Source organism: Octopus bimaculoides, chromosome 2 (assembly GCF_046866305.1).
Source record: "Octopus bimaculoides isolate indiv1 chromosome 2, ASM4686630v1, whole genome shotgun sequence".
NCBI classification, from domain to species: Eukaryota; Metazoa; Mollusca; class Cephalopoda; order Octopoda; family Octopodidae; genus Octopus; species Octopus bimaculoides.
This window is the reverse complement of record NC_142929.1, coordinates 134,645,781-134,667,088: the sequence shown is the minus strand read 5'-3', so window position 1 is coordinate 134,667,088 and position 21,308 is coordinate 134,645,781. Positions and strand designations below refer to the sequence as shown.

The window sequence follows — 21,308 nt, the reverse complement described above, 5'->3', positions numbered from 1 at the left end:
AATAATCCTTGAGATCTCAGATATTTTTTCTGAATCTCCCTGATTCTTTTAATGTGCTAGTTACCTGGTATTAAATTGATATTAATTAATATCCAATTTTTTACCCTATTGTTTAATATAAATATATTTATATATATTTATATATATATATATATATATATATATATATACACATACACTAAATGATTAAATATTTAAGAATATTTATATAGATATTATCATTAATTATCAACATCAGTAAAATGAATAATAACAACAATAATATGAGTAACTAACAAGCAAATCCAAAATTTTATAATTAATTTATAACTATAATAAGGCACACATAGTGCCAGCATTGTTGTGAAAATCAGAGTTGAAAAATCTTCTAAGAAAACCATCAATCGAGCAAAGTTTTAACCCTAAGTATATAGTGAGACCAGCTGATGAGAATTAAGGGAGATAAACTCTCAAAATTTGAAATCAATTGATCCAGGGATATCTATTTCCACATTCTTTGGCTTTCTGCCGAGACGGTAAGTTAATTTCTTTGCTCATAGCGTGTTATTTTTCTAGTGATTGATGGTTTTCTTAGAGGATTTTTCGACTCTGATTTTCACAACAATGCTGGCACCGCATGTGCCCTATTATAATTATATAAATTAATTATAAAATTATCTATGTGTGTGTGTGTGTGTGTGTATATATATATACTTACAACTTTCTAGATACGGCTAATAGAGCTGATACCACAAACAACGTATGTGGTGGAATGTTTGCTTATAAAAACTTGTATATGCACACATGAGAGTAAGGGGACATCCAAGTAAGGCTGTGCACATGAACCCACACATATAGATGTGCATTGGAGTGCCTATAGCGACCTATCTATAGTGTTTGTAGGCTTTTTGGGTGCCTTGTATTTTTAAGGGTTTTTTTGACATATATCTTTTTTATATTTTTGCATGTCCCACATGCTATACCTTCATTTATGTATTCTTTATTATTATTATTTTTTTTTTCCTGCTGTACCCTTATTTTTATTTTTATTTTTATTTATATTTTGATTTCAATTTTATTTTTTATTTTTATTTCTATCTTATTTTTGCTGTTGTTTTTGCTGTTGTTTTTACCTCTTGCTCTACATTTGTATGTAACCCTTTGTGAATCTCTGAAGAGGCCTAGAGGTTCGGGCATGTAACCCCATTTCAAAATGTCATCCGATAATCACTCCGGAAAGGAATATTCGGATAGAATGGGGCTTGCTAAAACTAGGCCGAAACAGCTGTAAGATTAAACTTCTGTTCATCCTCTAATTCCTTATGTACTTTGTACCTCTATATGTAAACCATGTTGGCAAAATAACATAGTCTGCCATGGACACCTGTGCTTTGGTTCTTTCTTTCTTTTTCTTTTCTTCCTTTTTTTGTCACTTTTGCTATGAATTAAACTAATGAATTCAACGGGATACACCGTCTGCAAGTAGTTGGGTTCAGCATATTATCCTCCATTTTCTAATTGTTACACAAATTTTGGGTAAAACTTCCACTTTTACCCGCTCCCATTGATTGCACCTAGGATAGCACTAGTGTAGCAATAATTGGGTACCCTCCCAGCAGTATACTGGATAGATACTATCCCTTAGTGGGTTGAACCCCCAACCCCTAACTCTCTCACGTTATATATATATATATATATCTGGCAGTGTTGGCTACAGCCTAGTCACCCGTATTACGAACCAGGTGATACATGAAGGAGTCATACCCAATGACTGGTGTAGCAGCACCATAGTAAACTGCTACAAAGGTAAAGGTGACGCTTTAGATACTAATAATTACAGAGGTATCAAGCTGTTAGATCAGGTTATGAAAGTTACGGAGAGGGTCATAGCCCAACTAATTAGGGAGCGAATCAATTTAGATGAGATGCAGTTTGGGTTCGTGCCAGGTAAAAGCACCACTGATGCCATATTTCTAGTGAGACAGCTGCAGGAGAAATATCTAGCCAAGGATAAACCTCTGTACCTGGCCTTCGTTGACATGGAGAAAGCCTTTGACAGGGTCCCCCGATCCCTTATCTGGTGGTCAATGAGGAAACTTGGGATAGAAGAATGGTTAGTGAGAGCTGTGCGAGCCATGTACAGAGATGCTGTCAATAAGGTGAGGGTTGGAAATGAGTACAGTAATGAATTCCGGGTAGAGGTAGGGGTCCACCAAGGTTCCATCCTCAGCCCCCTCCTATTTATCATAGTCCTCCAGGCGATCACAGAGGAATTCAAGATAGGTTGCCCCTGGGAGCTCCTCTATGCTTATGACCTTGCACTAATTGCGCAGTCACTATCAGAACTAGAGGAGAAGTTTAAGGTGTGGAAGCAAGGACTAGAATCAAAGGGCCTTAGAGTCAACTTAGCTAAAACCCAAATCCTAATAAGTAGGAAGGTAGATAAAACACAAACCCCTTCAGGTAGATGGCCCTGCTCAGTATGCAGTAAAGTAGTAGGTAGTAACTCTATAAGATGTACCCGGTGCAAGCTATGGACACATAAGAGGTGCAGCAATATCAAAGGCAGATTAACTACGAAGTTAGTTTTTGTATGTAGCAGATGTTCAGGTGCAATAAACACTGTAAACAAACAGCAAACAACTTCTATCTCATTCCAGGGAGAAAAACTAGAGGTAGTCGATAGCTTCCGCTATCTGGGTGACCAAGTTAGTAGTGGGGGTGGGTGTGCTGAAAGTGTAACTGCTAGAATAAGAATAGCCTGGGCCAAGTTTAGAGAGCTCTTACCTCTGCTGGCGACAAAGGGACTCTCACTCAGAGTAAAAGGCAGACTGAATGACGCATGTGTACGAACAGCCATGCTACATGGCAGTGAAACATGGGCTGTGACTGCTGAGGACATATGTAAGCTCGCAAGGAATGAAGCCAGTTTGCTCCGCTGGATGTGTAATGTAAATGTGCATACCCGTCAGAGTGTAAGTATCTTGAGAGAAAAGCTGAACATAAGAAGCATCAGTTGTGGTGTGCAAGAGAGACGATTGTGCTGGTTTGGACATGTGGTGAGAATGAATGAGGATAGCTGCGTGAAAAAGTGCCACTCCCTAACAGTTGAGGGAACCCGTGGAAGAGGTAGGCCCAGGAAGACCTGGGCTGAGGTGGTGAGGCAAGACCTTCGAACATTGGGCCTCACCGAGGCGATGACTACTGACTGAGACCTTTGGAAATGTGCTGTGCGTGAGAAGACCCGGCAAGCCAAGTGAGATTGTTGCCAGGGCCCCTGGACTGGCTCTTGTGCGGGTGGCACATAAGATGTACCATCCTGAGCATGACCGTTGCCAGTACCGCCTGACTGGCCTTGTAGGGTTTTCGAGTGAGATCGTTGCCAGTGCCCCCGGACTGGCTCTTGTGCGGGTGGCACATAAAAGACACCATTTCGAGCGTGGCCGTTTTCGTGCGGGTGACACGTAAAAGCACCCACTACACTCTCTGAGTGGTTGGCGTTAGGAAGGGCATCCAGCTGTAGAAACTCTGCCAAATTCGATTGGAGCCTGGTGTTGCCATCCGGTTTCACCAGTCCTCAGTCAAATCGGCCAACCCATGCTAGCATGGAAAGCGGACGTTAAACGATGATGATGATGATGATGATGATGATATATATATATATATATATATATATATACACACACATATCCTTATCATCATTATCACCTTCATTTAATGTCTGCTTTCCATGCTGGCATGGGTTGGGCAGTTTGACTGAAAATTGGTTAGCTGGAGAGCTACACCAGGTTCCAATCTGATTTGGCATGATTTCTACGGCTGGATGCTCTTCCTAACACTATCCATTCCAAGAGTGTAGTGCATGCTTTTTAGGTGTCACTGGCACAGGTGCCAGTTATGCAGCATCAGCATCAGCCATGACTACAGGTCTTCTCAAGCACGGTATATTGCCAAAGGTCTCAATCACTTGTCACTGTCTCCATCAGGTCCAATGTACAAAAGGTGCTTTTTACATGCCAGTTGCATGACACTAGCATTGGCCATGACTACGATTTCACTTGGCTTGACAGTTCTTCTCAGATATGGCATATCGCCCAACGTTTGAAGGTGCTTTTTTCATGTCAGTTACACGACACTAGCATCAGTGATAATTACAGTTTCACTTGGCTTGACAGGTCTTCTCAAGTATGGCATATTGCCAAAAGTCTTGGTCACTTGTAATTGCCTCTGTGAGGTCCAGTGTTCGACGATCATGCTTTGAACATTATATATATATATATATATTCTTTTATTATTTATTGGCCTGCTAGTTTCAGTCAGAGGCTGGAGTACTGCCTTTCAGTGTTTTTAGGTCCCCTTTCAGTACTGTTTTGGTGAAGAATTGAATGGAACTGCTCTTCTTTGTGCCCTCTGTTGCGATGAGGCTTCATCTGGAATTTCAGACTTTCCAGGATTTTCCATATGTATATCACTGCATACATTTCTCGCCTTCTCTTCAAGGAGTAGAGCTTCAGGAGTATTCTCTCAGTAGCTCCTCTGTGTCATTGAGTCAATCTTCTTTGTGTAGTAGTACTGAATTGCCTCAAGTTCTGCCACCAATTTGATGCTCTGCAGCAACTGCAGCTGGGAGCAGTAAACCAGATGACTGAGGACAAAGTTCATCCATAGGAGTAGCAAGGTATCCCTATTTCTGGTTCTGAATGATCTGAAGATCCATCCAGCTGCTCACCTGTGCAGTGTTGCCATCCTGGCAATATGCACATGGAATATTGCATCAATACTCATGTGGATTCCAAGGTCTCACACCGATTCTAACTCTGGGATTGCATTGCCCCCTGGCGCTATGTATTCTGAATGTAGACTATGGGCTGAAAGCAGAGTGTTTGAACTTATCAGAATTGAACTGAATGTTATTTTCATCAGCCCATTGATATATTGCATGCAGTTCATTTTGCAGTTTTTCTATGCTATCAGGGTTCTTGACTGCCAGAGACACCTTTGTATTGTTAGCATAGCTGATGTGAGTGGCTGACTGTATGTCTGAGAGAGCCACTACAAACAGTTGTAGTTCCAGTACAGTTCCCTGAGGAACTCCACTGCAGATTGATGTCTCCCCAGAGAGAGCATCATTGGCTGAAATTGCATGACTTCTACCCTTCAAAACGTGCAGCCACACTCCCAGATTTCTAGTGATACCAAAGTCATGTAATTTGTGACATATCATCCCATGATCAACTTAGTCAAAGGCTTTAGTTAAGTCGAAATATACCACATCTACATTTGAGTGGTTGAGCTGCTGAGCCACTCATAATGTTGTAGTAGCTGTGTGAGGCAGCTCCTCCCTGGGCGGAAACAATGTTTTGTGTTGGCGAGCAAGTTATTCTCTTTCAGGAACGGGATCATTCTCTTTCTGACAATGCATACTATGACCTTGCTAACATGTGAAGTCAGAGAGATAGGTCTGTAAATTTTAGCATCAGCTCTGCTTCCTTCTTTATGGAGAGGGCATATAATACTCTCTTTTAACAATTTGGGAAGTTTTTCACATGCAAGGAAACTCTGAAAAAGTATCTGCAGTTGTTTTGCAAGAGCTTTCCTGCTTGTTTTTGGGAGAACAGATGGAAATCTATCTGGATCCATTGCTGAGTTTGAGCTCATCTCTTCAATGACTGATATTATATCACTCATTCTCTTGGGGTCTGCAGTTATTGAGCCGTCTTCTTCAAACAGTGGCCCTATCTTGTAGTGCACTGAAGCAGACACTCTTTTGTGAACTCGTAGAAAGCTTTAGGGTTTTTTTTTTTTCTGCCGCCCTGGTTTCTCTTTCTACCCTTTCTTTTTCATGGGAGAGTCTGCGTTTATTCTTGATCTCTAAAAGTCTCTCTTCTAGGAAGGATTTCTTGCTGGCAATAAGTTGTTTATCTAAGCAATTGGGGATCTTTATTCTCATAAGGACTCTCCTGTCTTGAAGAATGATGTTTTTGTATGTGGCTACTCTCTTCTATGGGACAAGTTTATTGAATATGGCTCACATTATTGACATGAATTCTTTAAGTTCCATATCGATATTTTGCATAGAGAGACTTTTGGGGCAATTTTGCTGGACAATTAACTTTTCAGTTGACTTCCAGTCAGCCTTGTGGAAGTTTAGTCTAGACAGACTTTGGGTGCCGTCTATGTGGAATACATCATTAATTGGTTTTGGACCATACATTGTCAGTTCTACCATGTTGTAGTCTGAGAAGGTTGTTGGATAAGATTACATTGTTGGTGAAACAGAGGTCTAATAGGTTATCATTCCTGGTTTGGGGAGAGTATTGTTTACCCAATGGACAACAGTTTTGTGAGGTCAAGTAAAAATTCTGTTACCACTGAAAGTGGTTACAGCTCTATCACCAACAACAATAATAAGACTTCTTTCACCTAAAAATAACTCTTTGCCCTCTCCCTAGAGAACAAAGCCTCTAAATTGGCAAATGCGGCCAAATTTTGAAGAATCCATGTGAGGAGGGCAGAGATGTCTCCACCACCTGAATCATTGACAGCTACAGTCATAAAAATAGTGACGTAAATCAAAACGACAAAGAACGTCCATATAGAAAGGGCCTTACAGGATACATGGTAGGACATCGGCCATATATTGAAGACAAAGCAGTTTGACAGGGTGAAAGTTTTGTTGCTCTGGCAATTCGACACTTGCTTGCTGCATGCTGCAGCGAGGAATTCGTGCTCTTCCCACGTATATGAGAAAAAGACGATAAAGATTACCATATCAGGGTGCCACCAGAACTAGATTTGCAGTGGGCACTCGCTTGTGTGGTAATAAATAAGATTGACACTCTCATGGAGGTTAAGAGATCAAGGAAGGAGAACTGGACAGGGATCACACTGGAGGTGCTGCTCCATGTAAAGCTATATCAGCTGGAGAGGATCCTTAACCTGATCTCCTTGCCGAATGGAACTGAGTTGAGAGTGATTGTGGAAGGCAGATGTCCAAGATGCCATGTCTGTGACATGACATCATTTACGGGTGTTCTGTCTACAAAACAAAAACAAGAAAGGAGGGCTCCACCACCAATGTCACAACCATTGCCACAACAACATTATCACCTACAAGGGTAAAGAAGAGTGAAGCAACAACAGCATCTCAAGGCAGAACCATAGCAGTGGCTCTGTCTAAGGTGGAAGGACTGGCAGCAGTAGGAAAAGGGGCAGTATCAGAAACAGCAGTAACAACAGCCCCAACTGCACCACCACCACCGTTACCACCAAAATTGACAAGAACTTCAACTGAGAGGACCAACCAGGGCTTTCCTCAACCCAGCTCTCTATCTTCTCCTCTAAAACACACACACATAAACACCCACACAAACACAAGCACACAGACAACCCCTCCAGCCCCACAACCATCAACACAAAAAAGATGCTACTACCAGCACAACCAACAGCACCACAATCCTACCTCACCCCCAAAACAGAGCTTTCTGAGGAAATGATAAATTCACAGACCCCAGTGGGGAGAGCAAACAAAGATCTTGAGGCCCTCATAACTTGAAATAAAGAGATTGAGAGATGGGGAGCAATACACGATACCAGCACTCTTAAAGTGCCGAAAGAGCTGTTGTTAGTGCATGTACCGTTAACAACTTACAAAAATATTCAGGAGGTCTTCCCCCACGATGTGAGAACCTTCAATATAACAGCCTCCAAAAGACTTTTAACGGGGTTAGCAGAGAACCTCCAACCAGATCTCTTTTTCTTTCACACAACTCGTTCTGGCCAGCATAGTGATGATGAGAGTGGGTTACCCTGGAAGCAAGGTCTTGCGGTTACCCTGGAAGCAAGATCACCTCCTTAAAAACTAGCTTTGGACGTGACAGCCGTCAACAAAACCAGAATTTTCGACATATGCAATCTAGCCTCTATTTTCGATAATTTTGAGATCTACGCATCTCTTAGTCACCCCGGAATGGGAGGCGGGGTGGCAATAGTATTTGAGAAAGGCCTGGATCTTGAGGTTCAGACGATCTTTCTGGACCCAGATGGTAAGTTGGTAGTCCTAGGTGTGAGCAATAGGGAAGGTGGTGCTTTTAGACTAGTCTCTATGTGCGCTCTGGCTGGGGCAGGGCAGCTGGATTTCTTCAGACATCTGAAGGTTTTTCTTGCATTTTAGTGCTAGTGGGCAATTAGAATGCCATCTTGGATACACACCTAGATATGGTGGGGATAACCTATAGGAGAAGGGGGGGTGTAAAAGCCTCACAAACCTGCTCAGCCACTTCCAACTGGCTGACAGGTATCGACTGGATCGAATGCACCAAACAACATGGGTAAACAACACCAGGTCTTCCAGATTATATCTAGATAGGATATTCTGTAGGCCAGTAGATAGAAGGAGCATAGGTTGTCCACAATTCAAAGTTGTCAGCTACACAGACCACCAATTTATGATCTTCACAGTCGACCTAGATTGGATCCATAGGCAGGGCCGCGGGTACTGGAAGCTGAATGCGTCTTTCCCGGCGTGTCAAGCATTCAGAAATCAGGTTAGTAAGTTAGTTTATCGGAAGTTGTTAGGTGCAATCGTCAACAACCATTGATGGATAGTCCTGAAAAACGATATTAGAGTAGAAGCAATAGGATTTAGTAAGGAAATAACTTTAAAAAATCCAGAATAGAGAGAGACCTAGTTAGAAAACTTGAAGACGTGCTTAGGAGAGGTATAGCATCTGACATTCTGGTGGCGAGATTGGCTCTTGATCAATTCTTCAATGCCAAGCACAAAGGTTGCGTTGTCAGAGCTAAGGCACGTGCGCTAAGACATGAAGGGACGAAAGCCATTTGATTGTTCCGGGTAGAAGAGGAGCAATGAAGCAACAAAGCCACAGTTCAGTTTTTGATAGGCTGGGATGGGAACATGCTACACAAATTCAAGCAGATATGTATGGAATTCTAGCGGCACTTCGCCAAACTGTACGGAGCATGCGGTGTATTAGCAATGGAGGTGGATTTCACCTCCTACTTTGACAAGATGCCCAATACAATGATTTAATTATTGGAATTTAATTTTTGGGCAAAATTGAAACAGCTGGATTTTTGCAGTTAATAAATTATATTAATGCTGCATCTCCCTTTTCTGAATTTAAATTTGAGTATTTATAAACCAAGATTTATATTTAGACCTATTATGTTATGAATATCAATATTCTCAAAAATGTAATAGGCAATGAACCTGTATGTAATTCATTGGATATTTTTATCCCTTAATGAGGATATTATAACCTCTAATTAAATATATATGTGTGTATATGTATGTGTGTGTGTGTGTGTTTTGCCCCCCCCCCCCCCGCCATCGCTTGACAATCGATGCCGGTGTAACTTAGTGGTTCGACAAAGCAGACGATAGAATAAGTACTAGGCTTACAGAGAATAAGTCCTGGGGTCAAGTTCTTCCATTAAAGCTCTTTAAGGCGATGCTCCAACATGGCCGCAGTCAAATGACAGAAATAAGTAAAAGAATATAAGAATATATATATATATATATATATATATATATATATATATATATATATATATATATATATATATATATGTATGTATATATGTATGTATGTATATACCTGTATATATTTACATATATACATATATTTATTTATATATAAATATTCATGTATAAACGAGAGAGAGAGAGAGATGATATTTTACGAAGTTATTCAAACAACGACTTTTTCACACCACCTGGATGATACGAAGAATCTGTCAGTCAGAACTTGTAAATAACAACTTTTCATTTGTTCATATCAACTACCGATCAGTATGATCAATCACGTAAATGTTTTCCCAACTGCTCTCTCATTAGATACCAGGCATTATAGTATATTATTATACTAAGAAGTCTTTACCTAGTCGTTTGATTTGCTAGGGGTATTAGTCAAATCTTCAAATTATCTTCTGCTGTCTTAAAAATACTAAGGCCTTATTGGATAATGAATTTCTCCTGTTCAAGACTGTTATGTTTTTGTTACTAGTCCTTGAGTCTACTTGGGAGCTGACTTCGGGTTTAAGCATCAACTACACTTTTTATACGAGATAATAATGCGGATACTCAATGAAACTAAATTAACGTTCTTATGTTTTTCTGTGTAAAACTGCCAAACAGGTAAGTACAAGACCTTTAATGTTCTCAGTGAAGAGAGAAAAGTTGTTTTGCGTAATATTAAGGTTAGATTATTAATTTCTTAAACGTTGTCATTAAACTTAACAAATACATGGTGCGTCAGAAAAGGGACTTTTATATAACCGAATGATTGAAGGTTTGCATTTTTAGTAACTAAATAAACATTTGAAAGAAAACAAAATTTTGGGCGATCACTAACTTTTTTCAACAATTTTTCTGTTCAGTAACGTTGCATGAAATGATCACTTTTAGGTTTGGTTTGGTGCTTAAAGCTTAACTGCAAAAGATAACAAATGGTTTGATAAACATGAATTTCTGTTGTTAACATATGCTCCGTCTTTTCCAATCACAATTACTATGGAAACAACTTCTGTGTGTGTGTGTATACATACATACATACACACACACACAGAGTAATCCCTCGACTATCGTGAGTGTTACGTTCCAAAAAAACCCGCGATAGGTGAAAATCCGCGAAGTAGAAACCGTACTGTACTGTATATTTGTTTTGATTATTTTTATAATTTGTATATATTTATTTTACAATAAATGCAAAGCAACACCACGGAGGAATCGACGTAAGCTTAAATAATAAACCGCGATATGGCGAGGGATTAACGTATAAACAATATTTAATACATGCCGAACCGATTTCCAGGCAAAATGCAGAATCCAACAACATTTCTTTCTCATTTCACCGCTCTCACGTCTGATGAAAATACTTCTATGTTCATGAATGTGTATAAACAAAAGAGAATGGAAGATAAAAAGAAAAAAAATGAGGGAAGAAAAATGTGGGAGTTAGTCTTATTTGGAGCCGTGTGTACTTGGTTTCGATTCCAGCTCAATGCCTTCTTAAGACAGGTTCACTACTCTGGGCCCAATGCTAACATATGTATGTTGTGGCTTACTTTCAGAAAAATGAATGTAGGACGCCCCCTGGCCCCTACATTTATTTATTAAAAGCGATTATAAGTCCACGAACAGAATGTTCGGAGGCCTATAAAATTGTTAAGACGGCTCTGTCTCTCGGTTAACGCATATTCTTCGCAAATTGACCCGGGGAAGAAAAGTATGAACATCTTACTATCCCATTCATACTCCGAAAACTTTTTAGACATCATATCAACTTGGGCAAGGCATCCACGCCATCATTCCGCCAGTATATTTCCTCCCTCAGGAGTCAGAGATAGCTCTGGAAATGAAGATGTAATATATCTTTTTAAATGTGAATTTATTTTATTTTTAACATTAATGGTTTTAAAAATCTACATATAACTTGTATTATAAAATAGAAATATATTTATAAATGAACTAACTAGATAACAAAGAAATGACGGGGAAAGGGTTTAATCTCGGAATTTATATCAATTTCTTTGTTTCCTTACAAAACTCTATCTGCTACCTACGTCATATCATAAAGGAAAAGAAAAACGGTTTTCTGTTACATTCCTTATTATAAACTAATTGAGGAAAGACACCTGTTGCTTACTGCTCGTCTTTCTTACTGTCTATCTAACCTTATTGCTTATCAAGGTTGTTTCTTTATAAAAGTCGTACCTTCCCCTTCAGGGATGTGTGTATATGCATGATTGTCTGATTGTGTGTTTGTGTATTTACGCCGGTCGCTTAATTGTTTGTCTTTATATCGTGTCACCTGTCGTCTCGCGGCTGCATAATAAAGTACTCGAACGAAAACATGTTGCTAAGGAAACAGAACTAATGCTATACTCTTTCACACAAAAGATAAGAAACCGGTTTCATTCGTGACCTTTTGTTCTATTCTGTTTCAGAAACCTTTTGTGTTTATGTGTACGTGTGTGTAATATTTCTATTCATATTTCTTGTAGTTCGACGCCAAACAAAGAGTAAAAGCGTTATTTTACATTAAGGCTTATTGTTTATACTAATGAACATTCCGAGGATTACTTTTAAACGACAGGTTGTTGGTTCAGATATTGAAAGATAAACAGAGTATAACTATAGTGAAGTCAAAAGATTAAAAAAAAAAAAGAAATAAAAATGTTCATATTTTTCTCCTCGTTGGAAAATTTGTGGTACTACTAAAGCATCGTGGTCCCGAACTTGCAGTTGCGCGTCCGCGCTAGCTAGTCGTGAGTAGTCGATCCTACAAAAAGTGCGCGTGCGAGCGTGTGTGCAAATGAATACGTGTTTAGGGTTAGGGTTAGAGATAGGGTTAGGGTTAGGAATAGGGTTAGGGTTAGGATCTACCACTCACGACTAGCTAGCGCGGACGCGTGACTGCGCAACTGTGCGTTCGGGACCACGCTGCTTTAGTACCAAATTTGTTGACATACATAATCACCGTCACTACATTCTATTCCTCTATTCCTGCGCGCGCGCGCGTGCACACACACACACAAACAGAGGCAAACACTGATGAATCTTACCGACTGGGACAACCTGCTTTGCTGAGGAGAGCTAATCAGACTGAAACATGCCCATTATTTTCGTCAGATGGGCTTAAAGACCAGATTCACTCCAGTCTGTGTGAATGACTGTGTGTGTGTGTGTGTGTGTGTACACATACATACATTCACCGGTTTAAATTAGGCAAGTCTTATTTTTAGTTTTCACTGTATCCGTTCCTAATTCAAAACAGTAGATTGTGATTTGAGGGAAATCTGGTTGCTACGAAATAAACTTTCATGTGTAATCCAAAATCAGTCTTAGTTGAAAAACCACCATAAAAGGCATTCCAGTTGGAACAAACCTGCCCTTTATATTTTTAGTATCGCCTTTATTGATGGGTGTGGTTTATGTGAGTTTGGGCTGTTACTTTAAGCAGGCTGAGTGACAACTAGTGTGCTTATGAATGTGCTTTGTGTTAAGATGTGTGTTTGCCATACTTACAATATGCCTGTTCTATTATTTATGTAAAAATATTTCAGACAGTACTAAAATATGTAAAAGACATTTGTATAAAAACAAACTAGCCTATTTATATTTTGAGTTATTTTATAATTTGTAATGAGTTCTCACCTCATCATTTGATATGTTTTTTTGGTATCTCTTCTACAGGGTGTCCACAAAGTCTGGGTACATGGGGATTAACACATACTTTAAGAAATTATTATTTCTTATATTTAATTGTTTATGTTATATTTTTATTTACTCCATGTACCCAGACTTTGTGGATACCCTGTAGATTGGGTTGCCTCAATCTGCACAGATGTTCCTCCAATAGTCATTGCTATCCATTGCTGACTTCAACTTGGGCACTGATAGGCTGCTGTCAATCATTAGTCTGTCAACATATGTGGTAGTTGGTTGATCTCTGCTCCTATTGGTTCTCAGAGTAACACATTCCTGATACATTTGTTCCTGACCTGGTAGCAGTGCCCAACAAAATGGTGTCTGCTGGTTCTGATATCAGGGAAGGTTCCTGTAGAGGTCTTTATTGGTCACCCTCTGTTACCATTTGATATTCAATGCTTGTTGGAGTAAGCAGGTGTAGCACCCTTCTAGTTGTTCCTACAATGTTTTTGTCAGAATCCAAATTTTGGACCTGTAAAGTAGCACACTTTCTACTGTTGCTTTGAAGAACATGACTTTTTTGTCTTCCCAGGAGTGATGACTATCAAATCATGTCTAGTTTACTGATAGCATTCCAGGCTTGGGCTTTTTTTGTCTCAAGATCTTTCTCTGATGAGGATAACCATGCACTGAGATATCTGAAGTCTTCAACTTGTCTTATGTCATCTCCAGCGAGTGATTTGAGAGTTCCAGAGACATTGAACATCATCACCTCAATCTTGTTAGTGTTTATACATAGTCCCTACTCTTCTTGAGCTGCTCTTCCAATTCATATCAGGAATGCCTGGGCATCAAACATGGATTCAGACATCAGGCTTAAATCATCTGCATCGTCTGTGTCAGTGATACACTTCTCTGGTTTGTTTTCATTTTTGGCAGTTGCTCTCTGCAGAGTGAAACTGAGATGTTGGTGATCTTTTAGGATGCATCTCATCACATAGTCCACTACAATGATGAAGAGATATGGAGCTAGCGTATCTTCCTGTATTATTCCTGCCTTGATTTCAAGATGTCAGTTTTCCCATTAGCTGATAAGACTTTTGCAAAGGCTTTGGAGTACATGATGCTGATGGCTCTCACAATCTTTTCAGGGATTCCATACATCCTGAGGATCTTCATTATCTCTTTGTTGACTGGATTGAATGCTTTCTTGAAGTTCATGAATGTCAAAACATCAACATTTCAATGATTCTCTGCAGAGTGAGGATGTGGGAAATAATGTAGCATCCTTCTCTAAATCTATTCTGGTTGTTTTGAAGTAATGGACTGAGGTATGTTCTCATGTTCTTCAGCAGCATCTTGTTATAAATTTTTGCTGCTATTGGTTAAGACTAATTCCTCTGTAGTCTTCTGGCAGTGTCAGATTTCCTTTCTTGGGGATGGGAACAATACCACTTTTGGACCATATCTCTGGTGTGTCACCATCTAAAGTCTTGTATACTTTGAGAAGTTCTTCCTTGAGGGTGCCAGTCTTCCACATTTTGCCAGGAATCCTGTCTGGTCTAGTTGCTTTATTATTAGGCAATTCCTTCAGATATCTATTCAGTTTGAAAATTGTGAAATCTTTAGTATTTATGGGAAATTCTCTTTCAATGATATTCTTAGTTTGAAATGTACTGTCAGTTGTTTGACTATCTGTAGAAGCAAGGATCTTTTCAAAATGGACTTTCCCGAGGTTGAGACATTCCATAGGAGATTAAGCCTTTAGAGTAGCTCTGTATACTTTTGGCTGGTGACTTCATTACAAATCTTCCACACTTTGGCACACTTCTTGTTGTCAATAGCTGTGTCGATCCCAGCGATTCCTTCTACATATCAAACTATGTTTTTGTTGTGCATTTCATTTAGCTTCCTGATAGCCTGTTCTAAGATGTCTCTGTTTTGGGGAGTGGAATTGGCTCTCTTTACCTTTGCCGCCATTTATCCCTCTCTCTCTGATTCACTGCATCTATGTCCTCCCATAGGTCCCTTTTCCTCATCCTGGTCTTCTTGGGCACACACATCTCTGTGAAGTGTTTGTGTGCATCACAAAGAGCCTTGTAGAGATTGGTATTTGATCCCTCTGATTGCAGATGCTCTTGAGTACAGAGAGAATCAGAATGGTTCCTGCTTTAATGTGGTATCTGTTAGCCAAGTTAGCATCCTGTAGCAGAGTTGACCAGTTATAAATAATCAGGATTTTCTTTTGTCTGCTTGTTCTAAGACACAATTGGAGAGTCAATTTACAATCTGATGGTCTGCGGAGAGGGTGTCAGAGGTGTTATATGCCTCACAGTTCATCAGACTGTTCTTTCACTTTTTGTAGTCTATATGTCTCTTTAATCCATTGGCATGTTCAATTTTTCAGAGCTTTGGTATAGTTTGGTATACTTTTTTGGTATACTTTTCAAAATAGCCTCATTTTAATGACAGTGAATATTACTATAAATTATAAGGCTATTTGCGTATAGCTAAAATGGCTCAGTTGAGAGAGCATTAGACTAAAGGAACTTTAACCCTGGTTCAGTCCCTAGTTTAGGTGAGTTGATGAGGTTCTATTTTGTTTTTGAAATTATTACTAAGCAAGATCTCTAGTTTAACTTAGTTGGAGGAGTGATATAAGGAGAGGTGTTTTTGGTTACAGATGTCATTAGGTGTAGGTATGACTGTGTGGTTAAGAAGCTTGCTTCCCATCTACATAGTTTCGTAGTAGAAGACGAGTGTCTTCTATTATAGCCCTTGGTTGACCAAAGCCTTGTGAGTGGATGTGATTGACAGAAACTGAAAGAAGTTTGTTGTGTATATGTGTGTGTATGTGTTGGTGTCTCCTTGCCTTTATGTTGCATGGTAGTTGTAAACGAGGACTATCATACAAGTAGTGTCCTTTGTTTCCAATCTTCTGTGAAAGCATGTGCAGCAAAAAGGGTTATGTTACCTTACTTGGAATCAAGCAAGAGTTGGCAACAGAAAGGTAACCAGCTGGATAAAATCTCCCTAAACAAATTCCATCTGACCAATGCATGCATGAAAAAGTGTATGTTAAAATGATGATGATAATAATGATATATTGCTATATAATCATTGTTTAAACATTTGAATCAAATGAACTTATGGAGATTATCTTCTTGTGGGGGTGGGATTGAAACACCCATAGAGGGTGTTTACTAACTGTATATTCCCAGTTTATCAATGTTTTGCAGCTTACAGTATTACATACATGTGACTTTACCATATTTTATTTAGTATGCAGAAGTATTTTCTCTCATCCTTATTGCTTTCTTTAGAACTTCTTTCTCAACAGTCACATGTTGAAACCTTTATTTCAGAACAATTGAAACCTTTATTTGGCTGCTTGATTTGCTATAATAAGCCCACAAACCTCACCATACCAAAACAAGTTAAGAACACAATAGATAATGTAATCCCCTTGATACCAATGAAAAGATAGGATGTTTACAGTGCTCAATCAAATTTTTTTCAACCCTAAAAAATGTAAGGCAAAGTTGACCTCAGTGGCATTTGAACTCAGAACCTAAGGAGTCAGAACAAATATTACAAAGCATTATGTTCAAAGCTCCAATGATTTGACCACTCCTATCATTATAATAAGCATTCCTTTATAATAATAAAATGACAATTTTTTTTCCATCCTGAGAATTCACATAACGTTCTTTTTCTCACAGCCACCTGCTTTATCGTGAACAAAATAAGTTATTGACTAACATCACAATTGGTATATTTACTTCTGTACCACTTTACTTCTGTGTCAAATAGTCAACTAAAATCCTCCCAATCAGTGAATGATATTTTTCTTTATATGCATGAATCATTACACCAAAAAGCTTTATGTAATTAGTTAAAATAGATTACACATTGTAGAATGTTAGTTACCTTTTAAACTACTTAAAAATATCTGCTTCCATACTCAAGTCAATGAATAAGCATGTCTTCATAATTGTTGCTATTTTCAATGTAGCAGGAAATTGCCTTTTATTATACTCCCTTGTTCTCTTTAGAATTCAAAAGGCAAGTTTTACGACCCTTTTTTTGTAGAACAGACCTCATGTCCAGTAGAAATGAGATTGATACAATTAGAATACCAATTTGGATGTCTAGCTCAATGGCATAAATTTTCTGAAGTAGAATTAACTGTAGTTTCTCAGCCACAAATCTATATCAATCTTATGAAGCATAAAAAGAAACAAACACTTTCTTTGGACAAAATATAAAGCCAACTTTTGTAAAGGAAGAGATATAGTCACTTGTTTTCAACCAAGTGTATAACTGATCTAAAAGTGAAATAACTGTAGTTCGATAGAGACGAAACGTTAATTATTAACTCATATACAAGTGTTTGCATTTAAACTGACTGAAGGATATTTGATGTGTATTTTCATATCAAATACAGGTTCTATATTTGACATAGTCTGAGAATACTACCTTCATAAACCACCCAACAATATAAAACTGGAGTAAAGAGACATAACCAATTTATTTAGAGGAATATTGCAGTGACTTAAATCAGCTCAGTATATTGTTGGTACTTTGTCTTATTTGAAGTGTGAAGGAAAAGAAGTGAATTGATCAATGAAAGAAAAGGTATTTAGAAAATATTTTCTTGTTTCTGCCAATTCTACCACTGTTAGAAGTGTCACATTTATCTACTATATATGTGGAAATCTGCTTCTGAAAGATATCCTTATATATAGCCAAGGGAAATAACCCATTCATGTTCATAAATTATTTTGCATAAATCAAATTGAGTATGCTTATTTCTTAGTATTTGAACTATTTGAGTTATTTTTGCAATTTATCCAGTACAATGCTTAAACAAGTAAATAGTATTTTCCTAAACAATAGATCCACTTATTTTGGTTAGTGACTTATTCACGAATATACCAACACTAGCACCGCTGAGGGTAATATTCTCTGTGAATGCACAAAAGCTTTTTTCAGAGTTATTTACTTTGAATTGTTATTATCTCATATCTGATTAGCCTGTTATTACGTAACATGCTTCACAATTTTAGTATACATACCTTATTAGTATTTCATCCTAAGTTCTATATACTCTGGGAATGTATTAAAACCCTTTTTGGGGCTACTTTATTTGAATTCTTACTATTGGATAATTAATTTCTTGTTATTGCATAACTGACTTCACAATTTGGGTATTCATAACTTATTGAGAATTCCCCAAAACAGTATCCTGTGTAAGACAGTTCGGTATTCTCAATAAATGCACAAAAACCGTTTTAAGGGCTACATACTTTGTACTGTTGTTACTGGATTAGCGAAACAACTATGTGAACGGAACCAAGGGATAAGCCCCACTTTCCCAGGAATTGCTGGTTACATCAGCTTGTATATATGTGTGTGTGTATATATGTATGTGTATATATATGTGTGTGTATATGTGTGTGTATATGTGTGTGTGTAGATATGTGTGTGTGTGTGTATATATGTGTGTATTTGTGTATATGTGTGTGTTTATATATATATATATATATATATATATATATATATATATATATGTGAGTGTGTGTGTGTGTATATATATATATATATATATATATATATGTGACGCATGCGTACGAACAACCATGCTACATGGCAGTGAAACATGGGCTGTAACTGTTGAGGACATACGTAAGCTCGCAAGGAATGAAGCCAGTATGCTCCGTTGGATGTGTAATGTCAATGTGAATACCCATCAGAGTGTAAGTATCTTGAGAGAAAAGCTGAACATTAGAAGCATCAGTTGTGGCATGCAAGAGAGACGATTGCGCTGGTATGGACATGTGGTGAGAATGGATGAGGACAGCTGCGTGAAAAAGTGCCACACCCTAACAGTTGAGGGAACCCGTGGAAGAGGTAGGCCCAGGAAGACCTGGGCTGAGGTGGTGAGGCAAGACCTTCGTACATTGGGCCTCACCGAGGCGATGACTACTGACCGAGACCTTTGGAAATGTGCTGTGTGTGAGAAGACCCGGCAAGCCAAGTAAGATCGTTGCCAGTGCCCCTGGACTGGTTCTTGTGCGGATGGCACATGAGATGCACCATTTTGAGCGTGGCCGTTGCCAGTACCGCCTGACTGGCTCCCGTAGGATTTTCGAGCGAGATCGTTGCCAGTGCCCCTGGACTGGCTTGTGCGGGTGGCACATAAAAGACACCATTTCGAGCGAGATCGTTGCCAGTGCCCCTGGACTGGCTTGTGCGGGTGGCACATAAAAGACACCATTTCGAGCGTGGCCGTTTTCGTGCGGGTGACACGTAAAAGCACCCACTACACTCTCTGAGTGGTTGGCATTAGGAAGGGCATCCAGCTGTACAAACTCTGCCAAATCAGACTGGAGCCTGGTGTTGCCATCCGGTTTCACCAGTCCTCAGTCAAATCGTCCAACCCATGCTAGCATGGAAAGCGGACGTTAAACGATGATGATGATGATGATGATGAATTCAAAGAGAGTTAGAGGTCGTGAATCCAACCAACTAAGGGATAGTATCTATCCAATATACTGCTGGTAGAATACCCAGTTAATACACAAGTGTTGGTTATTGCGTGGCAATTACACTACTGAGCGTAATAAATGGGCGAGAGTAAAAAGTGGTTTTACCCTTAATTCATATGGCAAGATGAAAATGGAGGGCATCCAGAGGTAGTATGCATCAACTGTTAGGCAGTATACTCTGTCTATTTATTTATTTTAAACAATTATGAGAATATATATACATCTGTAAAGACTGTGTTTTACATATATAAGTACCAGTGTATATATATATATATATATATATATATATATATATATATATATACACACACACACACACACACATATATATATGCATGCATATATATTTATGCTTCTTCTTTCGGATTTATTTACAAACAATATATATATATATATATATATATATATATATATATATATATTGAGTTTATATATATATCTATATATATATATATTGGGTTGGTTAAAAAGTTTGTAGCAGTTTTTAAGTAAAATTCATTGATAATATTTAGATAGTTGTACATACTGGTCTAAGTAGATTTTATCCCCCACCTCAAGTTCTGCTATTTATTTGACAATGTAGGGTGATACAGTTAAGAGCAATAATCCAGGCAGCTGAGGACAAACATCCTCTATAGAACCAGCATAGTTTCCTGGTCTCTTGTTTTGAAAGTTCTCAGAATCCATCTGACAGTTTGCCTGCACATTGTCACCATCTTGGAGATATGTTTGTGAAATGAGGCATTGTTGTTTATCTCAATCTCCAGATTATGCACTGTACATGACTGTAAGATTGCCACTCCTTTTGGTCCAAAGTATCATTGCTGCAGTATGTTAGCACAAGCTAGCTGATAGTAGAGGGCTTCGAATTTCCCTGCATTAAATTGCATGTTATTTTTGTCAGCCTGTTTATATATGGCTTCTAGGTCTTTCTGTAGAAGATTAACACCAGAAAATTACTTGACTGCTTGTACTACATTTTGTATTGTCCAAAAGAGCCACCATAAACAGCAGCCCTGAGGCACTCCACTCACTATTATTGTCTCCTCGGAGAGAGTCCCATTAGCTGCCACAGGCTGGCTTCTGTCTTTTAAGAAGTCATGTAGTTACTCTCACAGTTTTCTGATGATGCCGAGTCTATAGCTTGTGACATATCATTTCATGATCAACCATATCAAAAGCCTTTGCAAAATCTAGATATATCATATCCACATTTGAACGATTCATTAGTTGTTTCTACACTCTCATAATGTTGCAGAAGTTGTGTAAAGCAGCTTCTTCCAGAGCAGAAGCCATGCTGGGTGTCAGAGAGCAAGTCATTATCTTCCAGGAACATGATCAGTTTCCTCCTGACAATGCATTCCTTGACTTTGCTGACATGAGATGTAAGAGAGATAGGCCTATAATTTTTAGCATCTGCTCTGCTACCTCCTTTAGGAATAGGACATATGGCATCCTTTGACTTTCTGAGAAGTCTCCCAGTTGTGAGGAAGCTTTGGAACAGACTTTGTAGTGATTTTGCATTTCTTTGGGAGGATTGCTGAGAATCCATCAAGGCCTGTGACTAAGTTTAGGCTTATTTCATCAATGGCTGATGTCACATC

General features: G+C 38.7%; 1 protein-coding gene across 9 annotated transcripts in view; it reads left to right on the top strand.

Annotated features, from left to right (window-relative positions):
- The window catches only part of LOC106877917 (cadherin-87A), a 222,610-nt gene that overhangs the window by 15,895 nt on the left and 185,407 nt on the right, over positions 1-21,308 (top strand). For 2 of the 9 annotated variants that reach the window (XR_016240750.1, XM_089347724.1), the window contains exon 1: positions 9,644-10,138. The exons of 6 other annotated variants lie outside the window; for them this stretch is intronic. Coding sequence is in view for 2 of the 3 variants with exons in the window: in XM_089347724.1 (XP_089203850.1) it covers positions 10,110-10,138 (29 nt within the window). In the remaining variant the exon portion in view is untranslated. Of the gene's footprint in view, positions 1-9,643; positions 10,139-21,308 lie in introns of those variants that run through there. One more of the 9 variants, XM_089347723.1, reaches the window with a different exon arrangement.